The sequence below is a fragment of the Salmo trutta genome, chromosome 35 (assembly GCF_901001165.1).
Source record: "Salmo trutta chromosome 35, fSalTru1.1, whole genome shotgun sequence".
In the NCBI taxonomy this organism is placed as follows: Eukaryota; Metazoa; Chordata; class Actinopteri; order Salmoniformes; family Salmonidae; genus Salmo; species Salmo trutta.
Genome location: NC_042991.1, coordinates 10,367,483 through 10,390,295, shown reverse-complemented (window position 1 = coordinate 10,390,295; position 22,813 = coordinate 10,367,483). Strand labels below are relative to the sequence as shown.

Below are 22,813 nucleotides of genomic sequence, written 5' to 3'. Positions count from 1 at the left end.
CAGGGGAAAAAATACAGAATATTTTATGCAGGAGCAGAATTCTACTGTTGGAAAAGGTACATGCGGCATGTTTTTTTTTTTATCGTCTGAAAAGTTATCAATTGCCACGATCAACATGTAGCGGTGTTCTATGTCTGTAAAGGTTTACAGTAGCTATAACTTCATTGCCCGGCCCTATTTTCCAAATTGACTGACCTTCATGTCTTAAAGTAATGATTGACTGTCGTTTCTCTTTGCTTTTTTGAGCTGTTCTTCCATAATATGGACTTGGTCTTTTACCAAATAGGGCATCTTCTGTTTACCAACCCTACCTTGTCACAACACAACTGATTGGATCAAACGCATTAAGAAGGAAATCAATTCCACAAATTAACTTAACAAGGCACACCTGTTAATTGAAATGCATTCCAGGTGACTACCCCATAAAGTTGGTTGAGAGAATGCCAAGAGTGTGCAAAGCTGTCATCAAGGCAAAGGGTGGCTACTTTGAAGAATCTCAAATATATAAAATATATTTTGATTTGTTTAACACTTTTTTGGTTACTACGTGATTCCATATGTGTAATTTCATAGTTTTGATGTCTTAACTATTATTCTACAATGTAGAAAATAGTCAAATTAAAAACCCTAGAATGAGAAGGTGTGTCCAAACTTTTCACTGGTATTGTATACACTACCGTTCAAAAGTTTGGGGTCACTTAGAAATGTCCTTGTTTTCCATGAAAACATACATGAAATGAGTTGCAAAATGAATAGGAAATATAGTCAAGACATTGACAAGGTTATAAATAATGATTTTTAATTGAAATAATTGTCCTTCAAACTTTTCTTTTGTCAAAGAATCCTCCATTTGCAGCAATTACAGCCTTGCATACCTTTGGCATTCTAGTTGTCAATTTGTTGAGGTAATTGGAAGAGATTTCACCCCATGCTTCCTGAAGCACCTCCCACAAGTTGGATTGGCTCGATGGGCACTTCTTACATACCATACGGTTTAAGCTGCTCCCACAACAGCTCAATAGGGTTGACATCCGGTGACTCTGCTGGCCACTCCATTATAGACAGAATACCAGCTGACTGCTTCTTCCCTAAATAGTTCTGCATAGTTTGGAGCTGTGCTTTGGGTCATTGTCCTGTTGTAAGAGGAAATTGGCTCCAATTAAGCACTGTCCACAGGGTATGGCATGGCGATGCAAAATGAAGTGATAGCCTTCCTTCTTCAAGATCCCTTTTACCCTTTACACATCTCCCACCACCAAAGCACACCCAGACCATGACATTGCCTCCACCATGCTTGACAGATGGCGTCAAGCACTCCTCCAGTATCTTTTAATTTTTTCTGCATCTCATGAATGTTCTTCTTTGTAATCGAACACCTCAAACTTAGATTTCTCTGTCCATAACACTTTTTTCCAATCTTCCTCTGTCCAGTGTCTGTGTTTTGCCCATCTTAATCTTTTATTTTTATTGGCCAGTCTGAGATATGGGTTTTTCTTTGCAACTCTGCCTAGAAGGCAAGCATCGCGGAGTCACCACTTGAGATTAGTGTTTTGCAGGTACTATTTAATGAAGCTGCCAGTTGAAGACTTGTGAGGCGTCTGTTTCTCAAACTAGACACACTAATGTACAGTTGAAGTCGGAAGTTTACATACACCTTAGCCAAATACATTTTAACTCAGTTTTTCACAATTCCTGACATTTAATCCTAGTAAAAATTCTCTGTCTTAGGTCAATTAGGATCACCACTTTATTTTAAGAATGTGAAATGTCAGAATAATACTAGAGAGAATGGTTTATTTCAGCTTTTATGTATTTAATCACATTCCCAGTGGGTCAGAAGTTTACATACACTCAATTAGTATTTGGTAGAATTGCCTTTTAAATTGTTTAACTTGGGTTAAACGTTTCAGGTAGCCTTCCACAAGCTTCCCATAATAAGTTGGCTGAATTGTGGCCCATTCCTCCTGACAGAGCTGGTGTAACTGAGTCAGGTTTGTAGGCCTCCTTGCTCGCACACGCTTTTGCAGTTCTGCCCACAAATTTTCAATAGGATTGAGGTCAGGGCTTTGTGATGGCCACTCCAATACCTTGACTTTGTTGTCCTTAAGCCATTTTGCCACAACTTTGGAAGTATGCTTGGGGTCATTGTCCATTTGGAAGACCCATTTGCAACCAAGCTTTAACTTCCTGACTGATGTCTTGAGATGTTGCTTCAATATATCCACATACTTTTCATTCCTCATGATACCATCTATTTTGTGAAATGCTCCAGTCCCTCCTGCAGCAAAGCACCCCCACAACATGATGCTGCCACCCCCGTGCTTCACAGTTGAGATGGTGTTCTTCGGCTTGCAAGCGTCCCCTTTTTCCTCCAAACATAATGATGGTCATTATGGCCAAACAGTTCTATTTTTGTTTCATCAGACCAGAGGACATTTCTCCAAAAAGTATGATCTTTGTCCCCATGTGCAGTTGCAAACCATAGTCTGGCTATTTTATGGCGGTTTTTGAGCAGTGGCTTCTTCCTTGCTGAGCGGCATTTCAGGTTATGTCGATATAGGACTCGTTTTACTGTGGATATAGATACGTTTGTACCTGTTTCCTCCAGCATCTTCACTAGGTCTTTTGCTGCTGTTCTGGGATTGATTTCCATTTTTCGCACCAAAGTACGTTCATCTCTAGGAGACAGAACGCGTCTCCTTCCTGAGTGGTATGATGGCTGCGTGGTCCCATGGTGTTTATACTTGCGTACTATTGTTTGTACAGATGAACATGGTCCCTTCAGACGTTTGGAAATTGCTCCCAAGGATGAACCAGACTTGTGTAGGTCTACAATTTTTTTTCTTAGGTCTTGGCTGATTTCTTTTCATTTTCCCATGATGTCAAGCAAAGAGGCACTGAGTTTGAAGGTAGGACTTGAAATACATCCACAGGTACACGTCCAATTGGCTCAAATGATGTCAATTGGCTCAAATGATGTCAATTAGCCTATCAGAAGCTTCTACAGCCATGACATAATTTTCTGGAATTTTCCAAGCTGTTTAAAGGCACAGTCAACTCAGTGTATGTAAATTTCTGACCCACTGGAATTGTGATACAGTGAATTATATGTGAAATAATCTGTCTGTAAACAATTGAAAAATTATGTCATGTACAAAGTAGATGTCCTAACCAACTTGCCAAAACTATAGTTTGTTAACAAAAAATGTGTGGAGTGGTTGAAAAACTAGTTTTAATGACTCAACCTAAGTTTATGTAAACTTCTGACTTCAACTGTATATGTTACCCCTAGGCAGCGTCATCAGAAAGCACAGCATTGATTTCCACTGCTACGCAGGCGATACACAACTTCACATTTCTGTGTCACCAGAGGAGTTTAGCGCCACAGATGAATTATTAGACTGTATTAGTAATTTAAATACTTGAATGGCTCACATTCGTCCAGCTAAATCAAGACAAGACCGAGGTACTTATTGTTGGAGTCAAAGCACAGAGCTGAGAATCTGGCTGCACATTTTAGTTCACGGGCAATAAAGATAAAACACCAGGTAAAAAACCTAGGTGTTATTTTAGATGCTGAACTCCGTTTTGTATCACACATTAGGAATGTGACCAAAATAGCTTTTTACTACCTGAGGTACATTGCCAAGGTGTGACCGTTTCTCTCTCGGGCTGATGGAGGAAGACTCGTCCATGCTTTTATTACAAGCAGGCTTGACAACCGTAATGCTCTCTTGTCTGGTCTACCCATGAAAGCTATTGGTCAACTGCAAAACATACAGAATGCTGCAGCATGTGTACTGACCAAGACCAGATGGAGAGCACACATTACACTGGTTTTAAGGTCTCTGCACTGGCTGCCTGTGAGTTTTAGAATTAATTTTAAGATTCTTCTATTGAATTTGAAATTAATCTACGGTTCTGGACCCCAATACATGTAATACATGCTTTTAAGTTCTCTCAATGCTTAAAAATCCTTCTTTAACCTGTCTCCTCCACTTCATCTACATTGATTGAAATGGATTTAACAAGTGACATCAATAATGCATCATCTTTCACTTGGTCAGTCTGTCATGGAAAGAGCAGGTGTTCATAATGTTTTGTAGACTGTATTTTGTAGTTGGTCCCAGCAATGAGATGCTTTAAAACTAAAAGTGGATTTACCTAGTTCGGTGGAGACCCGAGGAACCTCACGAGTTAACCGTCTTTGTGAAAGGGTTTGGTATCATGTTTTTATATTCTAACAGCGGAGTTGGGTTAGTCGGAAGCTTTTGTAGTAGAGCTTTGTAAACAAAAAGGGAATAATTAAGTTATCTACGGTAGTTAAATGAGGACCAGACAACCTTTTTGATACAGGATGGAGTGGTGAGTAATTAAAACTGTCACCTGTGATAAAGCGAACGGCGCTATGGTAGACTGCATCCAAAGGTTTAAGAGTAGTGGCTGCTGCAATCTGGTAAATGGTGTCACCATAGTCAAGAACTGGCAGGAAAGTTGACTGTACAATCTGCTTCCTGCTATTTACAGTGAGGCAAGATCTATTTAAATCTTTGCTTTTTAACTAGCTCGTTCGTACTTTTTTTTAACACATTCAATCCAAATGCCCAGATATTTATGGGCGGGAACCCGATCGATGGGAGAACCATCCAATGAATAACTGTGGTAACTATACAAAAGAACAGATGAACTGGAATCACGTTACCCGAACAGATAGGCCTACATTATATTAACTGTGTTTGTGCAGGTTTTTTGGGACTTCAATTTAATTAAATGCATGTTAACTAGTTAAAAGATCACATTTTGGATCTAGCTAATGATGAGCTCAATTGATTAAATGCAGATAGGCAACCCCATGTTTCAGTCTCTTTATTTATTGCCACTACACTAAAACATGCTGGGTTGTTTGGTTGACCCAACTGCTGGGTTGCAGGTGATGGTTCATGTGTTTTGGTGCCGAGTTATTACGATATGACCCAGCAGATCAGATCAGAAAACTGGACGTGTTGGCTTTCCACCTGTGTAAAATGTATTCCTGTTCTTTTGTATAGTTGTATAGTGTAGCTTCAATGAGGCATACAGACCTATGAGGTCCCTAAAATCATATGCAAATCTCATTGTTGGGATAAAATCCAGCATGAAAGTAAGAAACTGTTGGTTAAATTAACCCCTGTTTGGGTAATCCCAATAACCCAACATGTTGAGTTATTCATGCAACTCAACTAGAGGTCGACCGATTATTATTTTTCAACGCCGATACCGATTATTGGGGGGGGGGGGGGGATACCGATTAATCGGCCGATTATTACTTATTTTAACTTAATACATCATTCAAATCAATTTAGCCTCAAAAAAATAATGAAACGTTCAATTTGGTTTAAATAATGCAAAAACAAAGTGTTGGAGAAGATACTTTTGTATTGATTTTAAGAAAGGCATTGATGTTCATGGTTAGGTACAATTTGGAGCAACGTGTACCTAAGCGATTATAGGCAACGCAGGACAGGCTAGATAAACTACTAATATCATCAACCATGTGTAGTTAACTAGTGATTATGATTGATTGATTGTTTTTTATAAGATAAGTTTAATGCTAGCTAGCAACTTACCTTGGCTTCTTACTGCATTCGCGTAACAGGCAGGCTCCTCGTGGAGTGCAATGTAAAGCAGGTGGTTAGAGCGTTGGACTAGTTAACCGTAAGGTTGCAAGATTGAATCCCCGAGCTGACAAGGTAAAAATCTGTCGTTCTGCCCCTGAACAGGGCAGTTAACCCACCGTTCCTAGGCCGTCATTGAAAATAAGAATGTGTTTTTAACTGACTTGCCTAGTTAAATAAAGATGTAAAAAGATAAATAATAATAATCGGTGTCCAAAAATACCGATTTCCGATTGTTATGAAAACTTTAAATCATAACCCATCGTGTGTTCAGTCCAATATTTACCCAGTGCTGGGTTACCAAAGTACCCAAATTGGGTTGTTTTTAACCGAGCATTTTTTGCTTCTTTATGCTGCTTCAGTTGGGCTAAAGGTGATAATGCTAATGTTTTCCATTAGCACCGGGTGTTGGCTAATCAGCCGGTTACATTTTCCACTTAATATTAACCAGGCTACTTTCCATTTAAAAGTTTCAGTTCGCTAGTCCGCTAGTCCGCCGAGCCCTCTCCAGCTAGAATGAACGATATGCATCTTCTAGTGATCTATTGATAGGATAGGCGCCGGTCAGTCACCAAGCGAACGGTGACAGGGAGAGGCGAAGCTAGCGGTTTCACTCTCGCCAAAACCTGTCAAAAATGAAACTTTCTGAAGAGGCAAAGTGAAGGCCCGTGTGTGTGTGTGTGTGTGTGTGTGTGTGTGTGTGTGTGTGTGTGTGTGTGTGCGTGTGCAGTGCGGGCGTCTAACGCTTTGTGTGGCCATTAGCGAGGATGCTAATAAAAACATTCTTCTGGTAGATGAAAAGGCTTTCCCAAAAACCTTCTCAATTAAATGTTAACTACAAGTTAACAAGTTATGCTTCCCTGGCAGAATGATATCCTAATTATTTTTAATCAATCCAGTGGGTATTTGTTTCGCAACCTCTACCATCACACGTGCACTACAAATAAAGAGCAACTACACCTAAAATTCCTCCAGATTCTTCCCAGACCTCAAAAGTGGTCTCCTGATGCGGTTTAAGCATTGCTGTGGGCTTTTGATTTTCAGAGTGAAAACGGGGAAACGTGGAAACCTGAAAAAACGAAACCTTACATTGTTCTGTTTAAATAAAAATACATCATTTGAAAAACATACATTGCGGAAATTCATATCTTGCAGTACAACTGTAAATAAGACTTTCATCTCAAGAGAAAGTTAATTGTTAACAGGTTTGTTGGCTTAGTTCTCTTAGTCCTGATCATGTACAGTTAATCACACCTCTTTACTTTTTTCTCATTTTGTTACAGCCTGACTTAAAAATCGATTAAATTGTTATACCATGTCATTGCTGAATACTCATTTCTGATTATAACGCACAGTATATCAGCACGGTAGAATTCAATGGCTATAGTTAATTTTTTCATGTTATATATTTTGAGCTGCTTTTGAATGCAAAAGTCTAATTGAAAACATCGTTGGCATTGCTGAATTTGATTTTCATGAAAGCAAGCTAGGACTGATCGTTTGGTTACGAAGGCGCCTACTGTAGCTATCTAGTAAAATTGCAAGCTACTTCAGTGGATGTTTAACGCAATTATATCGGCAAATGGACACATTTCTAGCAGCAAATGTGTTAAATTATAGGCATGGTATAAAAGGGATAATCAACTCGGGGCTCTATGCTTTCTCTGGAAAATAATGAAACTCCGTGGACGGTCAGGTCCTCTCCGCTAAACGCATAGCCCCTCATTGACTCGACATTTCAGATTTATGTAAGTATTCATCCCCTTTTGTTATGGCACGCCTAAATAAGTTCAGGTGTAAATATGTGCTTAAAAGTATCATAAGTTGCATGGACTCACTGCGTGCAATAATAGTGTTTAACATGATTTTTTTTAATAATAGTGTTTAACATGATTTTTTCTTTGCCACTAATGTGGCAAAGAAATGCATTTTTTTTGTCCTGAATACAAAGCGTTACGTTTGAGGCAAAGTCCAACACATCACTTAGTATTATCAAGCATGGTGGCTGCATCATGTAACAGGTATGCTTGTCATCGGCAAAGACTAAGGAGTTTTTTGGGGGATAAGAATAAATTGAATACTGCAATAAGCACAGGCAACATCCTAGAGGAGAACCTGGCAGTCTGCTTTGGAACAGACACCGGGAGGCAAATTTACCTTTCAGCAGGACAATAAACTAAAACACAAGGCCAAATCTACACTGGAGTTGCATACCAAGACAACGTTGAATGTTCCCGAGTGGCCTAGTTACAGTTTTGACCTAAATCGACTTGAAAATCTAGGGCAAGACTGTCTAGTAATGATCAACTTGACGGTGCTTTTAGATTATTCTTTTTAAGAATAATGGGCAAATATTGTACAATCCACGTGTGGAAAGCTCTTAGAGACTTACCCAGAAAGACTCACAGCTGTAATCGCTGCCAGAGGTGCTTCTACAAAGGATTGACTCGGGTATGAATACTTATGTAAATTAGATTTCTGCAATTGTATTTTTTTAATACATTTCCCAAAATTTCGAAATGTGTTTTCACTTTGTCATTATGGAGTTTTGTGTGTAGATGGGTGAGGGGGAAAACATCCATTTAGTCCATTTTGAATTCAGGTTGTAACACAATGTGGAATCAGTCAAGGAGTATGAGTACTTTCTGAAGGCCCTGTAGGCCTAGACCTAGACAATATCCAAAACAACTTACAATATACTGAATTCATACATTTTCTGTCATTAAAATTGTAAAGTCATGGCTTTCCTACACAATACCACAACAAATATTTCCAATCTGAGAGGTAAACTCGTATTCAAGTATGCAACAATTTTGCTGTGTATTTCAGATGGAATCTAGGCGTTAGAATGTACCAGAGGCCACCAAAATAGAGCTCCCACCGGAGACGCCTGGCTGGCTATGTTTTCTATTCACTTGTGGAAAACACTGCAATTCTTATTGCTAATAACATGCCTAATAATATGGGCCATGCAAAGTTTACCAATATGTTATTGGGCTCATTTCTCAATGTGGATTTCTTTTTTGAGATGGTGTCAGCATAATTTATTTAAACATATTTTTGTTAGAATGTCCTTTTAAAAGGTCACCAGAACTGAGCTTCTCAGTCCCACTGGACTGTAGAAGTCTATCTACTCCGTGACCTTTCCCCCCCACTGCTACAAAACTTTCAAGAGGAAACACTGGTGTGGATGTGTGTGTTTGTGTGTTCCACATCCATGCTCTACAGATTAAACTCTGTGGTATAGAGTAAAGATTATGCACTTTGAGGATTACCGAAGTCCTGCCGTTGTAGATGAGACCGTGTTTCACCCAAGGCCTAACACGAGCTGGGGCTCTAATCTGTGTGTTTATGGCCCCAGATTAGATGTGGCGCAACCTGAGAGGCTGCAGCATCTGCCTCCCATTACACTGTAGATCTGCATCCCAGCCCCGCAGCAATTAATCGGAGGCTCCTGATAGGCACACTCCCGGGTCTCCAAGTGGCACCTAGAGGGTTCGAGTGCCAGCACCTCTGTCTTCCAGTGGTACCTCGGAGGTGCAAGGGCCAGCAGGCAGAGATGACGTCATGTGACACAGTAGCACTTTGGAGCTGACCTGCTGGGAGCTGTGCTGATGACCACGGCTGCTGTAATGGCACACACTGTGTTAAGAAGGCTAGCCCCTGATAGCAGCAAGGCTAGCCCCAGATAGCTAGAGTACAGTGTGGAAAATAAGAGCAGACCTGTGTGGCCATATTGCAAGGTGCTCCATTAGGGGAGAAAAATGCATATGCTGGATGCTTGAGTCTCCAAATCGCCACAAAGCTTTTAGTAATCTATGTGTTATAATCGAGAAAGCAGGCAAACATGTTATAATCGGACAGCAGTGAAAGTGGCCCTTCTGCAGATTAGGTCTCACAGTAGCCCAATGAATGGTGCAGCCTAGTTATCAGGACTGTGAGTTTATGGCTCATCTGCAACTGAACCTTGTCTGTTGCCAAGGTAAACACGTACTTGTTCACACTTTGTATTTTGTGATATTATATGTCCATGTGAAATCTCATTCTGAACTCCATTTTGTAATGTTAGTCTTATCAGGGAACATAATGTTTTGGGTTTAGTGTGTAGGCCTAGTTTATAGGCCTTCAGCCAAACAAGCCTTATCTACCAATACGGAGCAGTGAGGATACTGTACTCTCTGGCCTTTAGATAGTCTAGTTCTGTCCTGTTTGTATTCTGTCGCCTTCCCCAAGACTGGTGTGAACCAGCATTGATTAGTTTGTGTTCCATGCCTTTTTTGTCTTCGGTCTGCTGGAGAATAGGCTATTTTCATTCTTATCTGATGCATTAGGACTCTTGTCTGAGAGCAAATGCCCAAAATGTGCTTTTTGGTCTCATCTCCTGTCCCTGGCTGCCCGTACCATTTTAATCAGTATGTCTTTCCTATCAGCACTTTGATTTATCTGCTAATGGTCTGCTGATTGCAAACCCAAAACTTTGTTGTTTCTGTTTCCTCCAACACAGAGTAGCCTAGTTGGTATTGTGATTCTGCAGTCTCTCTTCTTAGAAATTAGCTGTTCAACAGGAAGACCTGTCTCCTTTGTGATTTAGCCTGGGAAAGCCAGCAAGGAGGTGAAAACCGTTAGTTCCTAATGAGGATGTTGCCTTGAGGGATGAGATGCTGTTACTATGAACCTTACCTTGTGTCAGCAGTTTTTGATACAGTATGCACAGTGCTGCTTATCAGCCAGGTTACTGCTCTCTGTTTCAGGGTTGTGGAGAGGGATGGAAAAACTACACTCATCGTCATGTTAACACAACCATGTTTAAACCATCAAAGAAACATTATTTGGGGAAATACAGTTTCACATTGGCTAGTTTGTATTTATGTTCAAATGTATGTTAAAATGATGCATTTTTGTGTTAACTTAAAACATATGTCACGCACACAATTTAATTGTTAAGAATGTTATTTATCCTAGTGATATCATCAGAATTCTGGTATGGTACTTAATTTGGGCTATGACGTGAAGGCTGGACTTTTCTGGATTTTTTTTCTTTTTAATCTGATATACTAGAATGCCAACTAAGTGACCTTACATATTATCATTTTGACATAGTTTCTCTCTATCAGTTTCAGGTCTTGTTATTCAACGTTGGAGGAGAATTTGGAGGCCTTTCATTCTTTGACAGACCCAACCGGGACCTAGAAAATGGGCACAACCAGGGCAGTAGCAGCTGACCCATGATGCCACTCTGCAGGACTGTGACCAGCCATGCCCTCCCTCCCCAGCGTTTCCCAAACGGGGCTCCTCTCCACCCGACAGTTTACTCACGTAGGTCAGAAATACAACTACACCATACAAGAGGAACGATGGCAAGGACTTGTTTGAACTATGGCACACCAGCAAGACAAAGGTGAAGTCCCCCTACATCTGATACCAAAAGGAAAACCACAATCAAGTAGATCCACTCAGATTACATTTTATGAGGACAAAACAAGTGGATTTAACAATTCTGATGGTTTTCAGACACACTGTTTCACCATGTTGACGAGGTTGCACCATGGCTGCTGATCCCTGTAGACTAGTAGAGACTCCGGCGCGGCGCTGAGCTAAGCCCAGTGACCCTAACCCATGATGCAGCGTAACGGTGGCGGGGTGGGGCCTGGCGGCCAGCCGTGGCTGCTGCGGCGCGTGCGCCTCACCTGGCTCAGCTTCATGCTCTTCTTCATCCTGGTTTTCTTCCCACTCATCGCCCACTACTACCTCACCACCATCGACGAGGCGGGCGGCCCCGACAAGCGCATCTTCGGCCCGCGGCCCGGCGGCGAACTATGCGAGGCCAAGCACGTGCAAGACCTGTGCCGCATCCGTGAGTCAGTCAGTGAGGAGCTGCTACAGCTGGAGGCAAAGCGGCAGGAGCTGAACGGGGAGATCTCCCGGCTCAACCTGCGCATCGAGGCGTGCAAGCGGAGCATCGACAGTGCCAAGCAGGACCTGCTGCAGCTGAAGAATGTCATCAGCCAGACGGAGCACTCATACAAAGAGCTGATGGCCCAGAACCAGCCCAAGCTCTCGCTTCCCGTGAGGTTATTACCTGACAAGGACGACCCGGGCCTGCCCCCGCCCAAGTCTGCCCGTGCCTGCCGCCTGCGCTCCTGCTTCGACTACGCCCGCTGCCCGTTGACCTCTGGCTTCCCTGTGTACGTGTATGACACGGCCTCCTACCCCTGGGGTGAGTCCCTGGACCCATTGGTCAAGCAGGCCTTCGCCACCTCGGTAAAGAGCAGCATCTACGTGACGAACAACCCCAGCATCGCCTGTCTGTATGTGGTACTGGTTGGGGAGCTGCAGGAGACTCCCTCCTCCCCCCTCCCGGCTCCCTTGGAGCTGGAGAAGCAGCTGAAGGCTCTGCCCTACTGGAGGTCCGATGGACACAACCACCTCCTGGTCCATCTTTCCAGGAAGTCTATGACGCAGAACTTCCTGTACAATGTGAGCACGGGCCGAGCGGCAGTGGCCCAGTCCACCTTCCTGGAGCAGCAGTACCGCGAGGGCTTTGACTTGGTGGTGTCCCCGCTGGTCCACGCCCTCTCTGAGCCAAACTTCCTGGAGGTGCCGCCCCAGGTGCCCGTCAAAAGGAAGTACCTGTTCACCTTCCAGGGCGAGAAGGTGGAGTCTCTGCGAAGTAGCCTGCAGGAGGGACCGCACCAGTCCTTTGAGGAGGAGATGGAGGGAGATGCGCCAGCCGACTATGACGACCGCATCATCGGCACGCTCAAGGCGGTGCAGGACAGCCACCTGGACCAGGTACTGGTGGAGTTCACCTGTAAGACCCCACGGCCCAGCCTGCCTACCGAGTGGGCTCTGTGTGGCGAGAGGGAGGAGCGGCTCGAGGTCCTCAAGGCCTCCACCTTCGCCCTGGTCATCTCCCCCGGGGACTGTCAGTTGGTGGCCTCGGCAGGCAGTAGCATGAGGCTGTTTGAAGCCCTAGAAGTGGGGGCCATCCCTGTGGTGCTTGGGGACCACGCCAGGCTGCCCTACCATGAGCTGATCCGCTGGAGCGAGGCAGCCATCATGGTGCCTAAGCCCCGCATCACCGAGCTGCATTTCCTGCTGCGCAGCCTATCAGACAACGACCTGTTGGCCATGCGACGACAGGGCCGCTTCCTGTGGGAGACCTACTTCTCCACCTCGGAGAATGTACTGGGCACCATCCTGGCCAGCGTCCGGACCAGCATCCAGGTGCCTGCCGCACCCATCCGCGAGGAGCCCGCCCAGGAGATCCCCCACAAAGCAGGCAAGATGGCTGGCACGGACGCCAACCTGGCCGACAACGGTGACCTGGACCTGGGCCCCGTGGAGACGGAGCCACCCTACGCCTCGCCGCGCTTCCTCCGCAACTTTACCTACACGTCAGCCAACACCTACCAGACCTGGAACCGTGCCCCGGGGCCTTTCCATCTGTTCCCCCATACGCCACTGGACCCCGTGCTGCCCTCGGAGGCCAAGTTCCTGGGCTCGGGCACGGGCTTCCGCCCCATTGGCGGCGGTGCTGGGGGCTCGGGGAAGGAGTTTCAGGCAGCGCTGGGTGGTAACGTGCCCCGGGAGCAGTTCACAGTGGTCATGCTGACCTACGAAAGGGAGGAGGTGCTAATGAACTCCCTGGAAAGGCTCAACGGGTTGCCCTACCTCAACAAGGTGGTGGTGGTGTGGAACTCCCCCAAGCCTCCTTCAGACGACCTGCTGTGGCCAGACATCGGCCTGCCCATCGTGGTGAGTACTTTCCACCGCCGCTGAATACTAAACATGCCCCGCTGCTTAGTGCTCACTGCTCAGACTGAACAATATGATTGAATGGGAGAGAGTGATCTGAAAGGCCCTGCTCGTCTACCCTTTTCTGAAATGCAAATAGTGTAACTTGTGTTGTGGCGCAGCAGTCTTGGAAGGCCGTGGGTGTCTGAGAGTGTGCTCAAGCACATTGGTCTAGCTGCTGATGCTGATTTCATCTGCTCTCCCTGCTTCACTTACAACTCTACAGGACAGCCGGACAAATTACACCAGCTGATATAAAGGAAATAGGAGGTGTGACGTCCACAGAATAGGTCTGGCTTTTAGAATGGAACTTAAACGGAATACTCAAGTATCCCAATTACACTGTCTGTAGGAAAGAGATTACCTCTGTGTAGGGAGATATGGGAGGATAGTTTAATGATCTTGAATGAATAGCCTAATTGGTCCACACATTTGACAAACCGCATAACTATTGAATGCTATTAGATCATTCCATACTTTCATGTTTTTTGTTAGATGGGTTAGCCTAATAAAGCTGTTGAGAAAGGGGGGCTGAGTGATTTTGGACCATTACCCTGTGCTATACTTTCATGAAATTCGACATTAAATGGATAGTGATGCAAAACAGAGGACTTTTAAGTACAGAGCAAACACCATCTTGAAAACTTGACTACCGACATGCACACATTCTTGGGATCGTATTAACAGTGAACTAATTAAGAAAATACTCATATTTTCTATTTAACACTTCTCCTGTCCTGCAGGTGGTGCGCACGGAGAAGAACAGCCTCAACAACCGCTTCCTGCCCTGGGATGCCGTGGAGACGGAGGCCATCTTGTCCATCGACGATGACGCCCACCTCCGCCATGACGAGATTATGTTTGGGTTCAGGTCAGTTAGAGGGGAGTCTGGGACCAGTCATTGGATCCAAAGCTCTTTGGAGAAAGAAAGTGTACTTTGTTTTGTGCTTCATTGATTTTCAAAGAGATACATTTTTCTTTGGAACCCAGCAGACCGATGATCTGTCTACAGATATCGACAAGCGTCGTGTGAATCGACACTTATTCCAAAAGTAAAAAATAAATAAAATGTATAATAATGAAGAAAAAAAAACATTCAACGCACACTGACATTTTAAAAGCATTTTCAGCTCAGTACCACAGCATAAACCAAAACATACACTAATGCAACTGACCCTGACAGATCAACAAGAAAGAAATGGACCATGTTGATTTTTCAAGCGCACTAGACTTGACTCACCTTGAATATCACATCAGGGCCATGTGCAAAGCTATGTTGTGGGATTCAAAACAGAGGAGAGAAGAAAAAAAACTGAGCTAGGGAATGTAACACCTCTCAAATCCATAGACAGCGCTCTAGGCGCAATGACTGGACATGTTTGTTCATATTTTAACCGAATCTTGAAGCTATACGTACTTTGTTTACATTCTTTGTTGTTTGTAAACAATGGAGAAATACAACCTTAGCCTATATTTTTGGGTTATGATAAAGATAGATCATTGCCCATAAGTAATGTATTCATAAGTTACATTCTTCAAGAATCAATGGGTAAATATCAAGTATTGAAATGACCATTGAACAGCTTCCCAAAATCCCCGACTGCAGCATTGTTCAAAGGTTTTACCACTTTTGCAGCGTGTCCAGGCAGGCACCGTATGAATGGGGTCATTTGTCATGAAATATCCTGGAATAATTTTTTTCCTCACCTAGAACCACCGCTAAATTCCCACTGGGACTTTCTATAGCGTGGATGTAATGTGAATGTACTAGATCTCCAAGGGAAGAGGTTATACTCTTATACGTGCAAGCATGTTTTTGGAGACTTCCAGAAGTAGGAACGTGTCGTCTGATAACTACATGTAGCAGTTGATACTCCTCACTCAGTGAGCACGTCTTTGTAGTCTCGCGTGTGTCTGTGTGCACGTCCGAAAATAACACGCAACAGAACACATATCTCTTCTCCTTGTAGATTGCTGTCCTTGCTGACGAGCTGTGGAGACCTTTTTGTCAGCTGTATGATTTTCCTTTAACGGCCTACATGTACAATACAAGATGAATATATTGTGGTCGCAGCTCATTCTCCCCAGTATATTGCTGCCTTTTTCGTCATGTTTCTCTTGGTCTGGTTGTGTGGATCAGGGTGTGGCGGGAGGCCAGGGACCGCATCGTGGGCTTCCCCGGGAGATTCCATGCCTGGGATGTCAACCACCAGTCATGGCTCTACAACTCCAACTACTCCTGTGAACTCTCCATGGTGCTGACGGGCGCCGCCTTCTTTCACAAGGTACTCCCCTTCTCCCTCCCCCGTCGTGACACCTTTCAACCCTGTGAGCCCTGACCTCTATGCTGCACATAGGTCTGTTCGGTGGTCCTCTGTAGCTCAGGTGGTAGAGCATGGCGCTTGCAACACCAGGATAGTGGGTTTGATTCCCGGGACCACCCGTTATGTAAAATGTATGCACGACTGCAAGTCACTTTGTATAAAAGCATGAAATGGCATATATTATTATATCATACAGTGCATTCGGAAAGTATTCAGACCCCTTGACTTTTTTCCACATTGTTGTGCGTTACAGCCTTATTCTAAAATTGATTAAATAGTTGTTTTCCCTCATCTACACACAATACCCCATAATGATGAAGCAAAAATAGGTTTTTAGACATTTTTGCTAATATAAAAAAAAATGATATCACATTTAAGTATTAAGACCCTTTACTCAGTACTTTGTTGAAGCACCTTTGGCAGCGATTAGAGTCTCGAGTCTTCTTGGGTATGACGCTACAAGCTTGGCACACCTCTATTTGGGGAGTTTCTCACATTCTTCTCTGCAGATCCTCTCAAGCTCTGTCCGGTTGGATGGGGAGCATCGCTGGACAGCTATTTTCAGGTCTCTCCAGAGATGTTCGATCTGGTTCAAGTCCGGGCTCTGGCTGGGCCAATCTAGGACACTCGGAGACTTGTCCCGAAGCCACTCCTGCGTTGTCTTGGCTGTGTGCTTAGGGTCGTTGTCCTGTTGGAAGTTGAACCTTTGCCCCAGTCTGAGGTCCTGAGTGCTCTGGAGCAGGTTTTCATCAATGATCTCTCTGTTCTTTGCTCTGTTCATCTTTCCCTCGATCCTGACTATTTTCCCAGTCCCTGCCTCTGAAAGACATCCCCACAGCATGATGCTGCCACCACCACCATGCTTCACCGTAGGGATGGTGCCAGGTTTCCTCCAGATGTGACGCTTGGCATTCAGGCCAAAGAGTTCAATCTTGGTTTCATCAGACCAGAGAATCTTGTTTCTCATCGTCTGAGAGTCTCTAGGTGCCTTTTGGCAAACTCCAAGAGGGCTGTCATGTGCCTTTAACTGAGGAGTGGCTTCCGCCTGGCCACTCTACCATAAAGGCCTGATTGGTGGAGTGCTGCAGAGATAGGTGTCCTTCTGGAACATTCTCCCATCTCCACAGAGGAACTCTGGAGCTCTGTCATTGTGACCATCAGGTTCTTGGTCACCTCCCTGACCAAGGCCCTTCTCCCCCGATTGCTAAATCTGTTCGGGCGGCCAGCTGTTGAAAGAGTCTTGGTGGTTCCAAACTAATTCCATTTAAGAATAATGGAGGCCACTTTTTTCTTAGGGACCTTCAATGCTGCAGGAATATTTTGGTTCCCGTCCCCAGATCTGTGCCTCGACACAATCCTGTCTCGCAGCTCTACGGACAATTCCTTTGACCTCGTCGCTTGGTTTTTACTCTGACATGCACCGTCAACTGTGGAATCTATATAGACAGGTGTGTGCCTTTCCAAATCATGTCCAATCAATTTAATTTACCACAGGTGGACTCCAATCAAGTTGTAGAAACATCTGAAGGATGATCAATGGAAACAGGATGCACCTGAGCTCAATTTCAAGTCTCATAGTAAAGGGTCTGAGAACCTATGTGGGTACAAAATCTAAAAACCTGTTTTCACTTTGTCATTATGGGGTATTGTGTGTAAAATTATGAGTAAAATGTTTTATTTAATCAATTTTAAAATAATGCTGTAACGTATCAAAATGGAGAAAGGGAAGAGGTCTGAATACTTTCCAAAACGTACCTGTCTTCTATAAGATGCATCACCCTCATCCCTTCTCTTCATGACTTCCTTGTACGTTCTTTGGTCTGACCTGTCTCACCCTCTCCTCATTCCACCTGGGCCATATTCATTAGGCACCAAACGGAAGAAAATAACATAAAACAGGGAGGGATGACTTGTCCATTTTTTTATTTTTACCTTTGTCAGGCAAGAACACTTTTTTTTTTTTTCAATGACGGCCTAGGAACAGTGGGTTAACTGCCTGTTCTGGGGCAGAACGACAGATTTGTTCCTTGTCAGCTCGGGGATTCGAACTTGCAACCTTTCGGTTACTAGTCCAACGCTCTAACCACTAGGCTATCCTGCTGTCCCATTGGACTTGCTCATTTTCATTTTCTGTTGCAAAATGTTTTAAACCGTTGCATGTTCTAATGAACGGAACGCCGGTTGATTCCCTCATATGTTTTGTCTCTCTGCTGCAGTACTACGCGTACCTGTACTCGTATGTGATGCCTCAGGCCATCCGCGACATGGTGGACGAGTACATCAACTGCGAGGATATCGCCATGAACTTCCTGGTGTCACACATCACCCGAAAGCCCCCTATCAAGGTCAGTGGGGCGCACACACCCACGTATTACTCCAAAAAGACACACACACCCCGGGTACTGTTTATTTATATTTCTGCTCACTTAGCCAACCATTACTCAACCTGACATGCTCATTATTCTGTGGCAAATTATAAATCAGAGCACAACAAGATTGGATTGTTGCCCTACGCTTGCGTTTCCCTCGACATCTATTTGCAAGACATTTATACTAGTATATACATATTTATGGCTAGCAGACTAATTATGCCAATCGAGCCAGGGGGAATTGTGGGACCCGGAATCTTGGAATATTCCCAGGTGTTCCATTCAGGAATTAGAACAGGCTTCGATGGCGTGTATGACTTGACAGCAAGTTGGCCCTGGTAGGAAAAAGGCAGGTGAATAATGCATGTGGTGGGAAGTAACCTCCTATAACCAATGAGTGACTTTCCTTTTCCTGGAGAATCAACCCTAAGAGTCAACTTCATTTTATGCACTGTAATATGTGTCATGGTATACAATTCTGTGCAAGTATTCTGTCCCAGTATTCATTGGCACACACTGCCATATTTTACGACCACATGTTCATGGTATCGACAAAGCAATCAAAATGGTTGTAGCATTGTGATTAGATACACACAGACACACCCTTTCCATTTCCTCCCTCTTAGGTGACGTCTCGTTGGACCTTCCGCTGCCCCGGCTGCCCGCAAGCCCTGTCGCACGATGACTCTCACTTCCACGAGCGCCACAAGTGCATCAACTTCTTTGTCAAGGTGTACGGCTACATGCCTTTACTCTACACACAGTTCCGCGTGGACTCTGTGCTCTTCAAGACACGTCTGCCCCACGACAAGACTAAGTGCTTCAAGTTCATCTAGCCCAGGGCTAGGCCCAGCTAAGGAAGTTGGGCAGAACGGAGCAAGATAATGAGGAACTCAGGCAAAACGGAAGAAAGGCAGAAGAGGGAGCAGAGAGGGCTGGTTCTGAGATGGATGGAGGTTTGGGGGTGAGGGCCTACACCCAATAATTGGATCTAGGATGTACAATAACAACTCCCTCAGACCCGCTCCCCCACACCTTTACTGGAACCCCTGATAGGCTGGAAGCAGAGAAGGGCCGCTGCCAATCAAAAAGCCTTTTCATTTTTTCTTTTTCTTTCTGTCATGTCGTCTGTGTGTTTTATCAGCAACCACTACAGATACATTTTTTTGCGCCACTTTTTATGGGCAAGAGAGGTGTTAACACTGCCTACCCAAGGACTTAACTTGACTTGACTCTCAGAGCCAAACTCAAACTGACAATGTAAACAGACTGGTTTTAAACTGACACGGAGAGAGAGACCGAGAGACAGTGGACTGTGGCAGTGGGCCCTGAGCTCCTGAATCGCTAGCTAGACATGTAACCTTTTGGGAGAGAAACAAAGGGGCAAAGGCATATACGGTTTGTCATTGCACTCATTTCTTTATTTTTATTTTTTTTTACTCATTTTACATTTATATACTCTACTCTTGTATATGAAACCGCGAGAGAAGCACTGATGGTCGCAGAAGTATTTTTTTTTTTCACGTGGTTTTTAATTTTGTAAACCTCAATCTCGACGTGGGATTATCAGTCGCCAGACCCTCTTGTCTGGCAGACCCATAGAAATAGAATTACTAGAATGGGAAAAGCCCCTCAGACCATGGCATTCTCAGAGTAGATTTTGTTTCTATGGGCAGACCTAAGCTAACTCCAGACAGTGTCCTGTTTGTCACTCTGCCTCTCAATGACTACAGATGGAGACTAAAGATCAGGACCATTAGGTCACACGTTCTATACATTTACCCCCCCCCCCCCCCCCCCCCCCCCCCAAAAATAATCACTCAAATATTCATAGGAAAATGGGAAAGCAATTACCTAACACGTTTGTTAATGCTACAGCAGACTACAATGGTTTGAAGCTGGACCGAAACACTTAGTAGGCCTAGTTGTTTTCAGAATGGTTGTCTCCAGCTGTCACTGAGCGTTTACACGGCTTTTTGTGACTTTCTGGACCTTGGCGGTATTAGGCTACCTATCAATGGTCGGCGTTAAATGACGGAGTAGTCGTTCCTATACAGTCCTCTAATGAAGTGTTCAGTAATGGAGGAGGGTGAACTTGCCCCTAGATTCTGATATTGGGTCAGTTTTGCATTTCCCCCACTAATGGTTAAAGGCCCAGTGCAGTCAAAACAGTGGATTTTGGGGTTTTATCATGCATTTCCACACTGTGAGGTTGGAATAATACTGTGAAATTGTGAACATTATAATGCCTTTTTTCGTGTAAGAGCTGTTTGCAAAGACAGACATTTCAGCCTGTTTTGGTGGGAGGGAGTTTTGGCCTGCCTGGTGACATTACCAGGTGGTAAATAAGACTGTTTCAAACCTCTCTGCCAATAACAGCTCAGACCACTGCTCTTTGCTAAGAAGCTATTTTTGTTTGTTTTCAATTAAAATGGTCAAAAAGAATCACAGTAAGGTACTTAATTGTTACCCAGAAATGATTTGATATTGAGATAAAAATGGCTGCATTGGACCTTTTTAAGGTTAGGATTGGGGGAGGAGAAGCTGATCCCAGAACATTTAATAATGGTTTCAATTGGGCACTTGTGGGAAACACAAGTCTATAAATATTTCAGACCTTAGTGCAAGAAACTGAAAAACAAGCTTATTTCGACAGAAGATATTTTGGTGTTTCTATCCCTCATCATCATCATCACAGTTCCATTCAGTATTAACCTCCAAAATGAGCTGCTTCTCTGTACAGCGTCTCCACGTCAGGTCCCTCAAGTTTCATTTTGTAACGATTGATGCTCAATGAATGTTTTCTTTGCCAAATAGGTACGATTTTTAACTGCTGAAAAACAGCACAATGTTTTGCAAAGTGCACAATGTGAACGCTTGTTAATAGGATGCGGTCTGGTACACCCTTGCCCCCTCACCCCTTTTAGACAGTATCCCCCCTCCTAAAACAAAAAAGTTGCCTCCCCCCTCACCTATTGAAATGGCAGTGCCTATACAGCCCTTATTAATTAACGTACTTTGACCTTTTCTGGCTTCATTCCATTGATTTGACTTGAGGATCTAATCTGTAACACTAGATCCTTTATTTCAGATGATTCAGGAGATGTGATGACACTGTTGATCAGCAATAGGAATCTATTTGATTCTGGGAAGTTCAAACTAAGGAACTCCACATTATCGTCCCCGTGATGTCTGTATATTTATTGAATTGAATATAGAAAATGGGTCATTCTAAGGCTTGCTTCTGAAGGGGTTAACTTTGTGAATAGAAATGTCTGCAATAAAATGAAACGTGACCTTGGTCAACGGAACCTCCTCGCCTGACTGACCACGCATCACTGGCCCACTTCAACGTCGGTTCAAAGTCCTTTCATTGAAATGGCGTAGAAACAACGTTGATTCAACCAGTGTGTGTGCCTCATTAGAACACTAACGAGAACCAGCAGGTGGCATTGACAGCTCGACTTAAAACACAGATCTAGGGCTCATCTCTAGCCTGCGCCAATCCTAACCTGAACCTTTTTAAGAGGTGAAAAGCAAAACTGATCTGAGATCAAGTCTTGGAGACCACTACAGTCTGGGTATGTGCTCAAACCTGTTTTTGACTGACTCAGTCAGTCCATTTGCAATAATATGCAGTCACACATACCAGTGGCTTGAGTTTGAGCTCCAGATGCTGCCTGCATAATTACCTGGCTGACAGACACACTCCTAACATTTCCCGGGGCAGGGAGGGGTCGACTCGGGTAACGTCTCATGCAGTGCTTTGGAAGGCCCACCTCTCCCCTCCCCATTTTCCCACTCGGCGGACAATGACACAGCTGGTTTTTCTAGTGTCAACAGATGAAGAAAGAGGGCCAGGAAAAAGCCACCAATCATTCCTCTAGCTAGCTGTTTGTGCTCTGAAACTATGCGCTCATGGGACTGTTTCTCTCCCCCCCACACGCCCAGCCCTGGGTCTTGTTCATTAGGCACCAAACAGACTGAAACAGGAAGTCCCTACCTGATGTTGGTCAAAAAAAAAAAAAAAAAACGCTTTAAAGCTGTTTGCTAGTGTTCCCCAATGAATAGGACCCTGGGCTAGGCTCCCAGCCAACTGCAACTACTGCTGCCTGCCCTGTTCTGTACCAGACTGACCACTGATGACAGGGTGAAACAAACCGTTGAAGGCCAGACATGGAATTAAAATCTCTCGACGTTAGTTTAAAGCGTGTCTCTGAGTCATGTTGTTCTTTTGTCGTCCAACTACCTGTCTCCTCCTTTCACCGCAGAAATTAAAAAGTAGGCATACATTTCCTGACGCTCTCTATTCTCACACGTTATTAGCCACTATGAGCATGTTCAGCTTAATCAATGATACTGGAAGTTAGACTCTGGGATTTACTTCTGTCAGCATACTGTGGATCTCAGTGCAATATGTCACCCATCTCTCCATGACTCCATGCTGCGAGGTGTGGCTGCACACTGTAGAAACCCTGGCCCAATGGGAGTGGGGCGTCGGGCAGCAAGCCTGAACGAAACACTGAGCCACTAACTTCACAAGAGGGAGATGAGAGAATACTCCCCTCATCTCCAGCCAGGGTAGAGAGGGAGGTGGGGGGTTCTTGTTACAGTAAAGCAGGGGTGTGGTGCTAGGACGAGAGACGAGTGTTCACCGCTGCTTCTCGAT

The 22,813-nt window shown here is 44.2% G+C and overlaps 1 protein-coding gene across 1 annotated transcript in view; it reads left to right on the top strand.

Moving 5' to 3' along the window:
* Nucleotides 1–22,355, top strand: part of LOC115174599 (exostosin-like 3) — a 41,616-nt gene extending 19,261 nt beyond the window's left edge. Inside the window, exons 2-6 of the mRNA XM_029733290.1 lie at nucleotides 10,769–13,412; nucleotides 14,195–14,322; nucleotides 15,592–15,736; nucleotides 17,992–18,120; nucleotides 18,771–22,355. Of these exons, the coding sequence (XP_029589150.1) occupies nucleotides 11,271–13,412; nucleotides 14,195–14,322; nucleotides 15,592–15,736; nucleotides 17,992–18,120; nucleotides 18,771–18,980 (2,754 nt within the window). The 5' untranslated portion in view covers nucleotides 10,769–11,270 and the 3' untranslated portion in view covers nucleotides 18,981–22,355. The remainder of the gene's footprint in view (nucleotides 1–10,768; nucleotides 13,413–14,194; nucleotides 14,323–15,591; nucleotides 15,737–17,991; nucleotides 18,121–18,770) is intronic.
* Nucleotides 22,356–22,813: the final 458 nt, after the last annotated feature.